We start from the raw sequence: 15,602 nt of genomic DNA, 5'->3' as shown, positions 1-15,602 counted from the left end.
ATGGAGGAAGAAAAGATTAAAGATGAATTGGAAGATTGGAAGGTGTATGAAACTTTACGTACTACAGAGGTCAGTATTTAATTTTGACTATTATTCCTAAATATCAGATAGATTTATGAGAGTTATCGCTTTCTTTGTCTTAGTAAATTTTCGCCTATTTTTATTAGGTGCCTAAATACCTAAATTTTTATAACACATACGCATATTAAATTGACAAATCTCATTTAATTGTTAAGATATTATATTAAAAATGTAAATTAAAATAGAATAAAATCAAACAATAGAAAATTTAATGTAATTTTTATATAAGTGATAACAAATCCCTTCGATGGATACTCTCGTATTTTACAATATTTACCTAGACACATTCAAATGACGTCTATTCCAGTATAGAAATCAAGTATACTAAATATTTCTTGATTATTTCGTTACATAAAAGCCAACCTCAAAACTACACAGAAATGATTTTAGACTTTTTATTTGGCTGCCGACCCCTAAAAGCACTTGTGTAACTTATACGTAATATTAATACTTAGATATCAAGTAACTAATATCATATTACATATTGATCATCTAAGTAACCGTGCTATAAATGGGTTATCATGAACTCATGTTCAACATCCGATACTTCAAGCTGCTACAACGTTGTTGTAAGAAACGTCAGTTGAATAATGCAAACTACCGATATAATAAAAGTACATGGATCTCATTAGGTACATACTGTCTAGTATTTACCTACCTATCTAGATAAATTTTTTCAGACACTATAGTCGTATATTGTACAGTGTATATTCTGTGCTATCGTATTTCAAAATATAATTAGTAGGTACTTTGTTGTATAAAAGACATTACACACAGCTAATTATGATACTATCTATATTTGGTATAGTAATCATATTATAATACGGGTAATGACGTAAATTAACAATTCAATGGAATCATTCAACGAACTACTTAAACAGTAGATTATCGATGCTCTACTAGCTATTTAAACAGTAGATTATCGATGCTCTCTAGTTGAGTAGGTAAACATAACATCTTACTTTTTAAAGTAATAATAGGTGAACGAAAACTAATTTTGGGGTCATTAACTATAAAACATGTATAACAAAACTATGTTATTCAAGCCGTAAAAAGTGCGTTATTTAAATAAATTATTTGAAAAAGTAATAATATTAATACCATCTTTTCACAAGCGTGTGCCTTACCGTACCTTGCACCGATCAATATATACATGCTTATTATCCCGGAGACAATGAATTATAGAAAGTTTGTACTTATCAATCATCAGTAAGTAATAAAAGAAATGGTTTCTGTTGTCGATGCAGTTTTTGCTCCTTTTCCCAAATATATATTACGCATAATGTGGAAAACGATCACAGATATCTACGATCTGTTTTATTGTCTGTTTGTGTTTTGAGTAACCTAGAAATTTGGATCTACATGTTTATAGCAATTGAGTGTCATTACGAAATTGATTTAGAATTAATTTAGGTGAATTAATAGAAATTCGGATCTTCAAGGCGTTATACTCGACTGTATCTCACTACAAAAATTATGTTTTTATTGCTTATCCCGGCTCCGACCGGGTTGATCTGGGATGAAAATAAAATATAACCTAGTAACTCAGCTTTATATTGATGAAATAAATCTTCAAATCAGTCCAGCATTTATATTTCAAGCAAGCAAAAACACATAATCGAACCTTTTCACTTTTTAATATTAGTGTAGATTTTTATAATTGGGAGGGACCGTCATCTACGACTTAACAAAATAGGTGTCGCCATGCTATTGAAGAATATATCCTTTTAATATTTAAATATAGGAACTCGACGAGGAAGTACAAGAAGCCCTTGTAATTTGACATGAGAAGCAGGTCAGGTCGAGGAAATCTTATGAAGGTTGAATGCACAATGTTAAAAGGAATACCTATTGAGTATTTCAACGAATCAATTAAATTTCAGTTGGATACATTATTTCATTGATCAATCATACACGTTACATTCAAAAACTAGTATCAATTAACTGTGGTTTTATTAAAGAAAACCTTTAGGCCAAAAATATATTTTGCTATTGAATAATTAGCGTTTGATGGTTCGAAGTAGGTACGAACTACGAAGTACGAAGACAGGACCATGTCAGCCGGGTCGGGTCAGCTAGTATTTTATACGTAGGATCAAAGGAAATACATACAAATAATAATGTCTTACCAGTGCTAGACTAATATGTAAACAAATATCGTTTGATTAAAATGGTTTAAAATCGAAAATTAATCAATCTTGAAACTCACGAAAACGAGTGCAATTCAATACAGTTTAATCAAAATTTTATATCTTATGTAAATTTACCCGACAGAAATCATGTAGCAAGTAGCAACGTTTATTATCATAATATGAGAAGATATCGCGATCGTGACTTATGCGAGTTTGAAATAGCATTCCCCATCACGCTATATCCGACTAAAAGTACCTTCTCGTTACCGTTACTTAGTCGCCTTTTGCACGCCAGTTTTAACTGACTCCGATATCAAAAATTTCGATTCTCCTTATGATGTTCGCTATGCGGTAGTATCGAATGGTGCGCAATTTATTATCTATAAATAGTAAAAATATATAATTTGTTATTAGTTGGACCCAGAAGTGGGCAATGATATCGTAACAGCTCTAAGAAGTGACTTAGCAGGATTGCAGTACAAACGGGATAAATTAATTTCAGAGGTAAAATACATCCATTATTAATATTTATTGCGTAGTTATTTGAACGATTGTTTAATCTTGTAACGCTGCATCTTTTTAGAATAGCGATTTAAAAAATCAAATGTTGTCCCGAGATCAAAGAATATTAGAGCAACAAGTAGAGATAGATCATCTTCGAGAACAAAATGCTCGCCAAAATGCAATCATATCGTCCCTTAAAAAGAAAATTCAAGATCTCGAAGAATTTAACCGTAACCTGCAAACCTCGCAAGGTAGAAGTGAGCTTAATGTTCAGACTCTTCAAAGGGATAATCGATACTGTGAAGAAAAAATTAAAGACTTGGAAAAGAAATTAAGGTCTTTGGAGTTGGATTGTCATAATGAAGAGCAACAAAAAGAAAATGCACGATGTCAATTTCATGACCTCGTAAGGAGACTGTCAGTCGCTCTGGATGCCGAATTTTGTGATACGACACATACACATTCTCCGGAAAGTTTAATCATTAAAGCTGCTGAACTAGTTCAAGAAATAACGAGGCTCAAGAATAGATGCATGAACACGACAGAAAATCTATCAACCATTGAACAGGATTTAAGAAGTTGTAGGGATACCTTAGAAAGAGCTAACGCTGATAAAGATATCCTTCAACGTCAGCTCTCCTCACAGCTGCTCGATATAGAAAGGTTAAAACAGGAAAAAGAGTCTCTCTCAGTCTCAAATAGAGTATTAGATAGAGAACTTCATGAAGCTAGAGAAAAATTATCACACTGTTCTAAAAATCTCAATGTGGTCACAGATAATGTTAATCAAAATGAATCTATGATTATTCAATTGAAAGGTACGGTACAGTTAATTAAATAGTTAGGTAATTTCTATTATTCACTTTTACATTTTTAAATTGAATTCCTAGAGGACTTGAGACATCGAGACGAGAAATATCAAAGGTTACAAACAGAATTTCGTAATACGATGGAATCTATTGCTATCTTATTAAGCTTGCCAACTCGTTTCGTTGAAGCTCATGAGAGTACTATTAAAGACCGTATTAGGGAAATCTTAAGTGACAATAAGGACAAATCTGTGGTAAGTTAAATTTCTTTATGACTATCCGTTATTGGGTAAATAAATATAAATTGTCATATGCAATTTTCACAAATTCGTTAACTTGGTTTGTCATATATTTCAGCTATTAAAGCTGTAGGTACTTAAGCTATACAACATAAACCGTAGATCTTTTGAAAACGTTGTTTTTTTAACAGCAATTAGAAGCTTTACGTGACAAGCTAAACATGGAAAGCCAACAATTAGGCAGAACTGCTCATTTACACGACCAGGCCAACACACGCGTTCGTATATTGGAGGATGAAAGGAATATGCTAGAAGCTAAGGTGCATAAACTGGAATCAGAACTAAATGCTTTGGAGCTCTCAAAGGACAATTTGAGAAAGGAAAAAGCTAACGTAAGCGTGCTTTCTAATATAACTGCAAAATCTATTTATTACTATACTTACAAGTTAACGTACACAATTTGCTGTTAACAGTTCGTAGCATTCCTTGAAAGACTAAGCCGGACGCTTAATATGGATGAGTTGACGCAGGATATCGGTATAGAACTCCACACCGAGTCCATTATGCATAGGGCCGAGCAACTTGCAAGACTCGAGAGCGATAAAATTGTAGACAAGGTCAGTTCCAGTAACATACTTAGTGAAAGGAAAAACATAATTCTTTTTTATTCCAGTCACAATCGTACCAACATAGCTCGACTTTAAACACAGTACACTCTTAAAATAATATATCGTTGGAAAGAAATTACGAAAACTCTTTACCGATTGTACATTTTGTATAGTTTCCAACCATGTTTCTGTCTTATTGTTTTAACTTACTTATTTTAACACTTAGAATATCGCCTGTAAAAAGTATATTATTATTACCTACCTTAGCACCTGTACAAATGTTTATTAATTGATTTTGCTACCTAAACGTTGCGTGACTAAAATCTCTAAGACGGTGGTGCACTTATATCGACCGGTGAGATAAGGCACCGGTTTTTTACTATGTTTAGACAAAATAACAATAATTATTTTGTGTATTTTGGTAGATGATAATAATTGTGTTCTGTATAGCTGCTATATTATGGATATTATGGCACGCTGCCGAGACTGCGCAGAGAAAGATCTTTCCATGATTTACCTTATATTAAAGAAGTAAGAATGTACATAATGTAAAATTGGCATGTACCTATGTATTTTATATTTTAGAGCATACCTAATAGAAGCCATAATTATTTTAGTGACACAAATTGCATTTATATCAAAAATGAACACAGTTAGAGTAGGTAATCTAGCGCCACCACCATCTAATAAAATCACGCCATTTGATATCAATTAATATGTAATTAACTAGTTACCAGTTGCGTTTAATTTCACAGAACCTATTATAGAATAAATATTTGTATTCAAATCATCAAATTCACAAGAAGTAGCTAGATAAAAATCTCATTAATCATTAATGGATAGAGACAAGTATTTAAGTATCTACTGATATACTTACCTGTGCTAAACCATATCAATTAAGTAATACTTATATATTTTAACAACATATTACAAATTTTAATTTGGTTCAATATTTAACTTCACATTGTCGAATATGATGTTTCTAGACGGCAGTAGTGTACCAATTGCAACGCCGTATTAGAATATTGAGGGAACAGCTTCAAAGGAAAGATCTGCATCTAGATTTATTGCGCCGTAAGCTAAGCGTTCAAGTAAGTGTTAATTCAAATACATATATATTGTTTTTATTTTGTTGTATTTTTGTAGTCATATTAATATGACTTATGTCTGTATCAATTTGTTATTTGTAAAACCTTGTTTAGGACGAGAGCTGCCGCGTCCGCGCAGTTTTGCAAGCAGAGAGAGATGAAGCAGTTGGAAGAAGTAAAAAATTAGCAAGACAATGTGACAAGTTAACTGTGCAACTGAGTGACGCCCGATCACAATTACGCGATCTTAATGCCCAACTTGCTGACGCAGCCGAGTACAAGGTTTATATTGTAATTTAAAAATAACAGTTAAATTTAGATGTATTAGTATTAGATAGGTATGCATTTCGAAAACGTACCACAAAATTCACTTTACAATAAGGCTTAAAGAAATTCAAATATTAGCTAAGTGTTTGTTGTATTCTGTTTTGTAATGTTATTTTATTACTAACGAATTAATGACATTCTATATATCAATAAAAAACTACCATGTAATTAATCTAATCAACAGATGAATTACATATTTACCAATAATGCGGAAGTATGATCGCTTCTCGGGTAACTAGAGCAAGATACTTATAAGGATTAAGTACATTTGGTCTAAGTACGTAATTCACATAAAAAAGTACAAAAAAAGCCTACAGGAAGTATTTATGCGTTAATCAGTCACGATTCCGCAAATAATATGTTGCTCACATAGATTATACTTATATATTGATTTGTAAATGTCTTCGTAAATATAAGTCATAAATACACATTTAAATGGCGTCGTAAAGTGGACTTACTGGAATAAATTGCCAGCAAGGTTAAAGTAATTACTATGTAATACACTGATCTCATTGTGACGAAGTACTCGTTTCAAAAGCTTTTGTTCATTTCTAGAAGGTCCTCAATGGACCTTTAACAAAATTACTATATGTCTAATAAATATGAAATGTTTACCAATTTACGCTATGACTGTTTTTTGCATTAATTTATCATTTATTATTAGGAGCCATTAAGAAACAATCATAAGCACATTTTCTATTTTACCTTTTTTGAATATTCACGTTTTTAATTGTTCTTTTTCCTGGACTGTTAATTGTATTGACTCTTGTTCCATTTCCTACTCAAGATAACATCATTGGAAAGAGCAAGGAAAATAGAGGAGCTTCAGAAAAAGTTGGAGGAAGCAGAAATGCTTAGAGCGAGATACAATCGAAAAGTTAATGTATTGAAAGATCAAGTACGTGCGACAGGAGAGACTTTCGAACAAGAGAGAAATAGTACTGAGCATCAGATAAGTGTACTCCGAGATGATCTTGCTCGAACTAAGGAAGCCCTAGTGGAGTGTCAGAGACGGGAGGCACAGTTACAAAGTTTCAGGTTTGTTGATAATAATACATTTGATAGCACTCAATACTCATTTAACCTCAAAACTTTCTCTATTTACTAGCTATGTACTAGTTAGACCTAATTATTTTTATTTCATAACAAACCAATAAATTTACTTTTTAAACTAAACTTGGTGTTGTATCTGGAATAGTACATTTCAATATGAGGTATGTCAAGGTAAATAGGTAAAATAAATCCATAATAATCATTTCATTATATTCCAGACATTCGATAGCAAAGTTACTGGGTATTCTGGTGCCGGCTTCTATATCGGACTTCGAGATGGTGTCCCGTCTACAGAAGCTTATTGACGCCCACCACGATTTCACTGTTGTGTCCCGGCGCTACGATGATCCCGCCCTGCTGCGTGCTTCTTCTAGATCCCCACCACCTTCCAGATGCAGGACTAGAACTCCTGACAGGTAATGCATTTACGAATGCAATTAATCCTCGTTATTATGTTTTCCATAGAATATTCAGAAAAAATTACATATTGGGACATTAAATGTCTATACGTCAATTTTAATGACTCTGGACTTCAAATTAAATAGAGCAGCCTGTTGTTAACAAGAGGAAATATACATATTCGTCATTATTGACTTCTGCACCGAATGCTTCACAAATTCCAGCTGTTTCACAAAGAAACAAGTACCTCTTACAGATCTCTCCGCTACGACGACTCCGGATACGCGGACCCCGCGTTCGACCTCGAAGATGATCTGTACAAAACACGCGCCGCCTTGTGACAGTCACGCCGCCGCCGCGCCCACTTCTAACCACGCGGAATTATTGGCACAAACCCACATTGATTATACAAATCCGAATGATATTGTTTCCTGTAACTTTGGTGTTGTTGAAGCAACAATTTCATCCTAAAGGGACAAGGGAAGTTTACGCAGTATCCACAAAACAAAATGTTACGTTCACCTAGTTTTAGATACTAAAAATATTTATTGGCAACAAATAATTAGAACAATTCTAAGTAAACTAATTCTTTGGCTCTGTCATAGAGCTGGATAAACGGTTTATTTATGTAACAGCGGGCAACTGAGTTTGTGGTTCGCCTGATGGTAAGTGATCAGCAACGCCCATGGACACTTGCAGAAATAGGACCGCTGTAAATGAATTGACCGACTTGATTAATAAGGTTGATGGTGCCGATGAGATTTTACGTTTAAAAGGTTTCAATTCGAAGTGTTTGAATTAAATAAATAACGGAATCCCTAAAACGAACCTAACTAAATATTTACAAATTTATTAAGAGCAAGAATACGAAAAGCTGTTTTATTCTATGAAGTCAATTAAGTTGTTGACCTTTGCAGAATTTTTGGAATAAATATCACTCACCATTAAATTTCAAATAGGTACTGCTATCGCTTTAAACAATGTAACATATTTTTTTTTTTGTTATATTTATTCATTTATTTGTGTAGTGATAGGTAGTTTTATATTAAATGATAGTTGGTACGTAACCATGCTTCCATAATCCATTAACGAAATACAAATTTGTTATGTTATTTATTTTTTATGACACTTAAATGTTACTTATATGTCTAGTTCGTATGTTAAAATATTTACAGATGAAAAAGTATTATGAGTAAGTATCCAGATTTGTAATGTTAAGGCCCCAATATTTAAATTTAATGTAGCGTATTTAGAAAATATTTCACTTCGTATTTATAGTTACAATGTATACATCTAAGGTCCACCGATACACGTAGTGTTTTGGGCACACATAAATCACTTATGTTTTTCATATATCTTTCTAGAATATGTGTGATATGGGCGTAACCAGATGAGGAGAAAATTTATGGGTTCAATGGAAGACCCATTATAACCCATAGTACATAAGCCGTTCATATTTCCGTTACCGTTCATAATAAGCTGAATCCCGTAATATAAAATAGGGATACACATATTTCACATTGGACTATGGTCCATTAGAATATCAGTATTGCACAGCGAACCACTGCAAATTTTAACATATATAGTAAATTGTTACATATCGTTACTGAATGTGTTCACGTAAATATACTTTAATTTTAGAAATGAAATTTACACAATAAAGGTTCTTAATATGTGTAAGTACGTTATACTGCATTTTCATTTTCCTATAAAATTTAAAGTATTTATTATAATAAATGAGGCCTAACATAAATTTACATATCTCTGTATCAAAGAATAGCTTCATAGTGCAAATAGGCACACAAACATAAAATTGTAATTTTTTTGAGGGTAAACATAAAAGTAATAAGACATGGGGTACCTGCTTTTAAAAACATATTTGACACAGAAATGAACATCGATTTGTTGTGTGTCGTGTGAACTGGAAAAAGGATGTTCCTGTACACATCTTTAATAATTTTCTTCGTAAGTACTGGTAAGCACATTATTTATTACCTATTTTAACTTTTATAATAGCAAATTATTCTTGTCTGTCGCCATTTTGTCTCATGTTTCTGAGAATATTATTATGCATGTATGTAACTTATATGATATAATGAGATTGACGATAATTCTTTGTAACCTTATACAGAGTAAAAGAATTTGAAATATGCGTTGGTATAAGGTATAACAAGTGTCCGAACAAATAACGCATACATTAATAAGTATCAATACGTCTGTAGCTTGCCACGTCTCAATTTGTTAATCTTAATTGACAGATGTAAAACTATTAAACAAGTGATGCAATTTACTTTAATCTTAACGCCACGCTTGTGATTTATTTAAAGCATTACAGCCACACATAAGCATACGGAATACAAACTATTTATGTTCACAACAATGTTGGTTATTTTTAGCAATGTCGAAACCAAGGTACATTGAATTGGATGAAGACGAACAGGAATTATACCGAAACGTTTTCGACACACCTTCATATCAAGATGACTGTGAGGATGACGATGACCTACAAATTGGAAAAGTGGACCTTGTTAAAGACGGCATGTGGGCGCTTAAAGCGAAGATGAAAGAATTGAAAGCATTCAATAAGGCTCTAGTTGCAAATTTGCTCAGCACAAAGCTGAAACTCAAGGAACTTGTTTTAAACAAAATAGTCGCAAAAAAATACGGTGCTCTTGAAAAGAAGAAACAGCATGGATATGAGGTAAACGGCTAGTTTAATTAGTCACGCACACATTTCATTACATCGTGGATGTGATATGGAATAGATTTCGATACACCAATTTTATCATACGATATGATTATCAGGTTATAATTAACTTAAAATCTAGTTAGATATCTACATAGCTATAATATCTATACAAATCTTGACAAAGGAAGAACAGTCCAATTATGAATAAAATTCACCTACTTTAAAAACTTGAGATTTAAAGTACGTTCCCTACATACCTACACAATGGCTCCACTATGTGGTAGTTGGCACTTAATCAATTCGAGTTTAAATAATATTTAATACAACAAAATTCCAATAAGATAAAGTGAAATGACGTTCATGTTGATTGTGTCAAACTCCAGTACTCTTCTGAAGGTCTAGGTTATCCGTCGACCTTCTCTAGATGGCTCAATATAACAAGTGAAAGTAATGCAGCTTAAATACCTATATTGGGTGTAAATTATACGATGAGATTGGTTTGTCAACCTTCGTATTCAACTTGTATATGTTGCATATCTTGTTCGTTGAAAAGTATTTCTTTATTTCAGATTTATGAACCTCAATATGCGCAATTCGCCGCTGTTCCTTACGGACACGACCCTTATCTCGGATTATAATAATAAAGGTAATTTTTAATGATTTTGCCAATGCGCTGGACGATTTTTTATTTTTCATGTTTATATTTGTTATTATTATTTTTAAATCATCATCTATATTGTGGAACTGTAATTGTTTTTAAACATATAAAACAATTCATGAATAAATGTCAAATTATTGTAATTGTTTTTTTATCCCATTTAACCAAAAACGTGTCTGTATTATCTAGGTATAATTGTGGGTTAACAGATAAATGATATGCTACGCCAATGAACTTTTAAGACTTAACAAGTTTCAAACGAAAGACATCAACGGTCCAGGTGCTACGGGCGTGACATCCCACCGAGCTCAAGCGATCAAATTGAATCTTCTGTTCACCGTCACGCACTCGATCACGTCATACGTCACCGGTTCTTAAGAAAGTGCATTACATAAATTTAATTCTTAATTGTAAGGTCACAAGTAGTTGGTGTTACTGCTGAACGCTGTAGTTAACCGCGGCGCGCGAGCCAGACACACGTGTACTAGAAGTGTTCGCTCTTAACAATTCGGAAATCGAATAGAATAAGAGACCTCGCTTAGTTTTACAGCGTGTTACAGAGTGCCGCCGGATTGACTAACGTTGTGACAAAAATGCTGTAAAAAGTTCATATAAATACATTTACATAACATATTCGAAATGTTATTTGTAATTATTCCTTTCAAAGTGGACATGTCCTTATCAATACAGTAGTAGAATCGACTGCATTAGTGCGGATACCTTGTGACGAGATGAGGATCACACTTACATGGATTTTATTCACGGTATGACTTGTGAAATATAATAACAGCGATTAACTTTATTAAAAAATGAATTTTACGAACGATCGTATTCAATTATCGAATGAATTAATTTTACTTCATAAAATACCGGTTCAGTTTCAGGAAATAAACGAATTAAAACAAATTCCCGCAGTTATGTCCAACCAAATACAGAAAATGCGTATATTAAGTGCGACTATTTTGCATTTAACGTTACATTTAAAGTACTTATAAATGTCGTAAAGGAATAGACAGTAACAACGCCTACCGCCCACATCGCTCACTTCACTCATTTTGACCTTCAATATAGCAGCAGTTGACAGAAAAAACGGATGGAAAGAATTTGATATACTTACTTACATAATCTGGACATTTATTTGGATTCCCATAGTGTATATTTGTACCTATTCCATTTTTAAAAGTAGCAGCCCCCATATATATTCAAATACAAGTTTTTTTTTAAGCACTTCAAAAGTAATTTAATATGTAAATATTGACAGTAATTAAATATCACTATAGCGTTGCATTAATTTCTTAATTATGTACAAACTACAAGGTCGAGTAGCAAAGTTATTCATTCCAATTTCTTATTACTCTTAAATCAAGATAAATAAAAGGTGCAGTTACGGATTGCTTACATATTGGTTACGGTTATCTTTTCAGCTTTACAAGATTAAGAGTTATTATATACTTGAGAGATTGACTTTAAAAAACAAAAGGTATATATTCTCTACTATCTAAAAATTTGCTACTTAACTAAAAAGCAAAAAAATGCTATTTGTTAGTTCCGTTATATGCATATTTTATCAACTGCTACATTTATAATAAAAACTGCATGCACCCTTTTTAGCCCTTCACTGATAACTAAAATGCTCATAATATTTAAAAATCTATAACGCGACCTTATATCCTGATGTTCAGTAGTTGTTTGATAACAGGAGGAGCAAAAACTGTAAAATGTTTGTTACAAATTGTTTAAGTCTAAACTTGAAATACAAACTCAATTTAAGGAAAACTGTACCCTGTTTCAATAACTTTTCTTTTATCTTGTACAAACAGGTAATTCGGTTTATGCGCCTTTGATCCGACACCACATATCAGACATACTTAAAAAGATTAAGTCATGTGTAACACGTCGATTCAGTTTTAGATCCATCTTCCTATACGTATTAATAATGTTTTTTATTTAATAGATGCTTTTATCGGGACTATATACGTATATATATACGTATATAAATTGAACGACACGATACAGATACACGACAAAACACACTAGATGCGATATTCATTGATTTTTTTTTTAATTCGTTTAACCAACATTTCAACACAAACACACGTTAGAAGATATAAAAAAAAATGCAGTCACAGATTGATTGCAATGAATACAAATTATTCATCGTATCAGAAGCCGTTCTCATCAAAATGTGACCACTAATTCTATTGCCTTTCTGCTAATGATCTACACACAATTAAATTAAATGTGTGTATTTTATATAATACAGAAATAGGTAAATAATATAATATGGAAATACTGCATCTATCTTTTTGTAGTTTTAAATGCATACTCTGTTATCTCTTTACAAATTATATAGCGGTTTAGATTATCTGTCAGTAAAAAGGACATGATGAATAAAATAGACGTGAAAAAAATGTTAAATAGTCAATAAAGCGGCATTGTTATTCAACGGTGTCACCTGCCCTAAATAACATTTAGATACAGTAATCATATTCAATGATAACATGATTTATTTTTCGTTCAATTTAAAAAAAAATTAACGGGTAAGGTATTATGCTTATCAACTGACTTCTGGCGTCGATACATGACCACTTGAAATTCTAGTCAAATACCTTGAAAGAAAAATTCTTGGCAGCGCATTGAATCTTTGGAACAGCATAACTAGAGGGGATTAAAAAGTAAATCCTAAACGACACATCAAATAGGATGAAGTAATTATAAAAAAAAAACATATTGGTAACACTTGGAATTACCTAGGAAACGGTTCAACTTTTGTAATGTGTTAAAAAATTAATAGCCTATGCCAAGATGTATGAAAAATATACACGTTAGATTATCTACAATTAAATAATTCTAAAACTTAAGCAGCTAACTACATACATCGTAAATGCTCGGTGATATTACAAAATAAACCATAAAAAGTAACGAACGCAATTTAAATCTTAATGCTATACATGTTGACCATTACCAACGAATAAGTATAAAATGGCAATTATCATAAAATAAAATACCTAGAATGCTCTGTGCAGACGTTATAAAGAAAAAAAAGTTCTCGCATATCTCGATTTAAAAAACACTATGAAGTAATAAATGTCACTGTGATCTTTAACAAACTTGATCACCTGTACTTACGAATTTGAATCCAGTTGAGGGCGAAACGGGTCTCGGTATCACTTCCTTGAATTACCTTCTTATTTGTTATATGACCTCAATTATGAATAGGTACATATTATTCATAGTCACTTTTGGCATCTATCAGAAATGGTAAATAAGCATTGAAACATTGAAATGAAACTTGACAGTGTTCTCTCTGTTAAAAAAAAACCAACTGTTCTTTTTCTTCTTTCGTTAAATAAGTAAAAACTACTGGAACTGAAACTCTACACCTAAGCTTAAGTGAATCAGAGATTTTCATAATTCTGGATGTAATAAAACATACAGTTTATTTCTTTACTGTCCAAGTGCACTATCATATGTCAATTTATTTGCATTCAAGTTAAAAATACCGCACGATCTGGTAAATCAGAACTGGTTTTATCACCTCGCCCTGCGCTCTGCGTGCAATGCGGACCTTATAAAGTTAGAGTGAAACACCGTGGACGAGTTATCATACCTTAACTAAATTTAAGGACAAAGGCAACAGAATTGTCGATGCTTATCAACAGAAAGGACAAAGCAAGTGACCTAGACCGTTTGATCTACTTTAAGTACTTTTGGCGACGCTCGACGTAGCGCGTACGTGCGTGTGTAATGCTACGAAAATCTCTCTTTTTACCTCTTAACAGCGAACAATTTTATAACACAAAACAGAAAAGATTATACCAAATAAAACAAAAATAATGGATTTGCTAACTGCAAACAACTTAACGTTTTGCAATAATATGATTGAAGGCGTTTCATTTGATAAAAGGTTTCTGAAGGCCGCCTAGTGTGCGTGCACATTGATAGCTAATTGTTATAATTGGAATAAATAATGGTAAGAATACTCACAAACTAATAATTATTATAGTCGCAATATGAGTTCAGATTAGATCCAGTGATCTTTTAAGAAAATGCTAATGGAATTTACCAACTTCATATGTAAAACCTCGTATCTTAAATTTAAACTATATACCGACTAATATATTACCTGCCTAGTTATAAAGTAGGTACGATATATTCTATCTACATCTTAATTTATATAAATTACGTCTCACGTTGTTTGTTTGCGTTGAACTCCTAAACTATTCAAACAATTTTCATCAAATTTACATACCATATGCAGTTTGGTCCAACTTAAAAGATAGAAGGATAGATTATATTATTTCCATTTCGATTAACAACTACCCGGACAGAGCCGGGATGTATGATGTAGCTAGTAGTATACAATTCAACAAATCGCCAGAATAAATTCGCAAAAGATTGAAATCCAACCAATTTGTAACAAATTTTGTTGTAGGTAGTTATCGACTAAACATGTTGGCCTACAAAAAATAAATCATTAATCAGTCTAAGTAAACATTACTAATTTGAACGCTGTTATTCTTATAACTTGAAATTGCAAGCCTTGAGAAGAAAGAAATGAGAAACCTTCACATTTTTCATTGTCACGGCGCGGGCGCGTGAAACTCAAGGCGGGCGCCAGCTTACATATTTTGTATAATGTGTCACTGTATCAAATCTATTATGCCATTCTCATTTATTTACACTACAATTTGTGATAAGTAAGCTTGATGTACGGCCCCTTTTTTGGGACCATTAGAATACATTTCTGTCTGCTGATTTGTATTAATATTTGGTCTCTTGCTCTCTTAATTAAAGTATCAAATCTTAAAACCCTTATTTTATTTTCATTCATCATCTTCTAAACCGTATGCTTTTTCATAAAAGTTACACAAATGAATAGCTTTGTATTTATATAAAAAAATCGTATAAGTGTGTCCTCGTTGTCATTCTCCCAGAGAATGAGTTGAATGGGATGTGAAATCAAATGAAGTTTTATTGTAGAGATTTATATAATCTCTAGCTATAATTACTTA

The 15,602-nt window shown here is 32.3% G+C and overlaps 2 protein-coding genes across 2 annotated transcripts in view; both read left to right on the top strand.

The window, feature by feature from the left end:
* Positions 1 to 8,915, top strand: LOC119834450 (coiled-coil domain-containing protein 170). Its single transcript, XM_038358812.1, has 12 exons — positions 1 to 69; positions 2,628 to 2,717; positions 2,797 to 3,535; positions 3,608 to 3,780; positions 3,957 to 4,157; positions 4,239 to 4,382; positions 4,824 to 4,904; positions 5,360 to 5,464; positions 5,576 to 5,743; positions 6,576 to 6,826; positions 7,060 to 7,257; positions 7,497 to 8,915. The coding sequence occupies exons 1-12, from the start codon at positions 1 to 3 to the stop codon at positions 7,579 to 7,581; spliced, it is 2,304 nt and encodes a 767-aa protein (XP_038214740.1). The 3' UTR covers positions 7,582 to 8,915.
* Positions 8,916 to 11,008: 2,093 nt separating this feature from the next.
* LOC119834187 overlaps positions 11,009 to 15,602 on the top strand; it is an 8,670-nt gene continuing 4,076 nt past the window's right edge. The window contains exon 1 of the mRNA XM_038358494.1: positions 11,009 to 11,351. Coding sequence (XP_038214422.1) covers positions 11,319 to 11,351 — 33 coding nt within the window. The 5' untranslated portion in view covers positions 11,009 to 11,318. The remainder of the gene's footprint in view (positions 11,352 to 15,602) is intronic.

The sequence above is a fragment of the Zerene cesonia genome, chromosome 19, assembly GCF_012273895.1.
Source record: "Zerene cesonia ecotype Mississippi chromosome 19, Zerene_cesonia_1.1, whole genome shotgun sequence".
Classification (NCBI taxonomy): domain Eukaryota; kingdom Metazoa; phylum Arthropoda; class Insecta; order Lepidoptera; family Pieridae; genus Zerene; species Zerene cesonia.
Note: the sequence above shows the minus strand (reverse complement) of the source record. Positions and strands in the feature narration are given on the sequence as shown.

Bases quoted from the DNA above. Each gene is read 5' to 3' on its own strand.
- LOC119834450 (XM_038358812.1), top strand. From the start codon at position 1: ATGGAGGAAGAAAAGATTAAAGATGAATTGGAAGATTGGAAGGTGTAT. The intron at 4,905-5,359 runs GTAAGAATGTAC...TGATGTTTCTAG, and splicing joins ATTTACCTTATATTAAAGAA to ACGGCAGTAGTGTACCAATT. The intron at 7,258-7,496 runs GTAATGCATTTA...TACCTCTTACAG, and splicing joins AGGACTAGAACTCCTGACAG to ATCTCTCCGCTACGACGACT.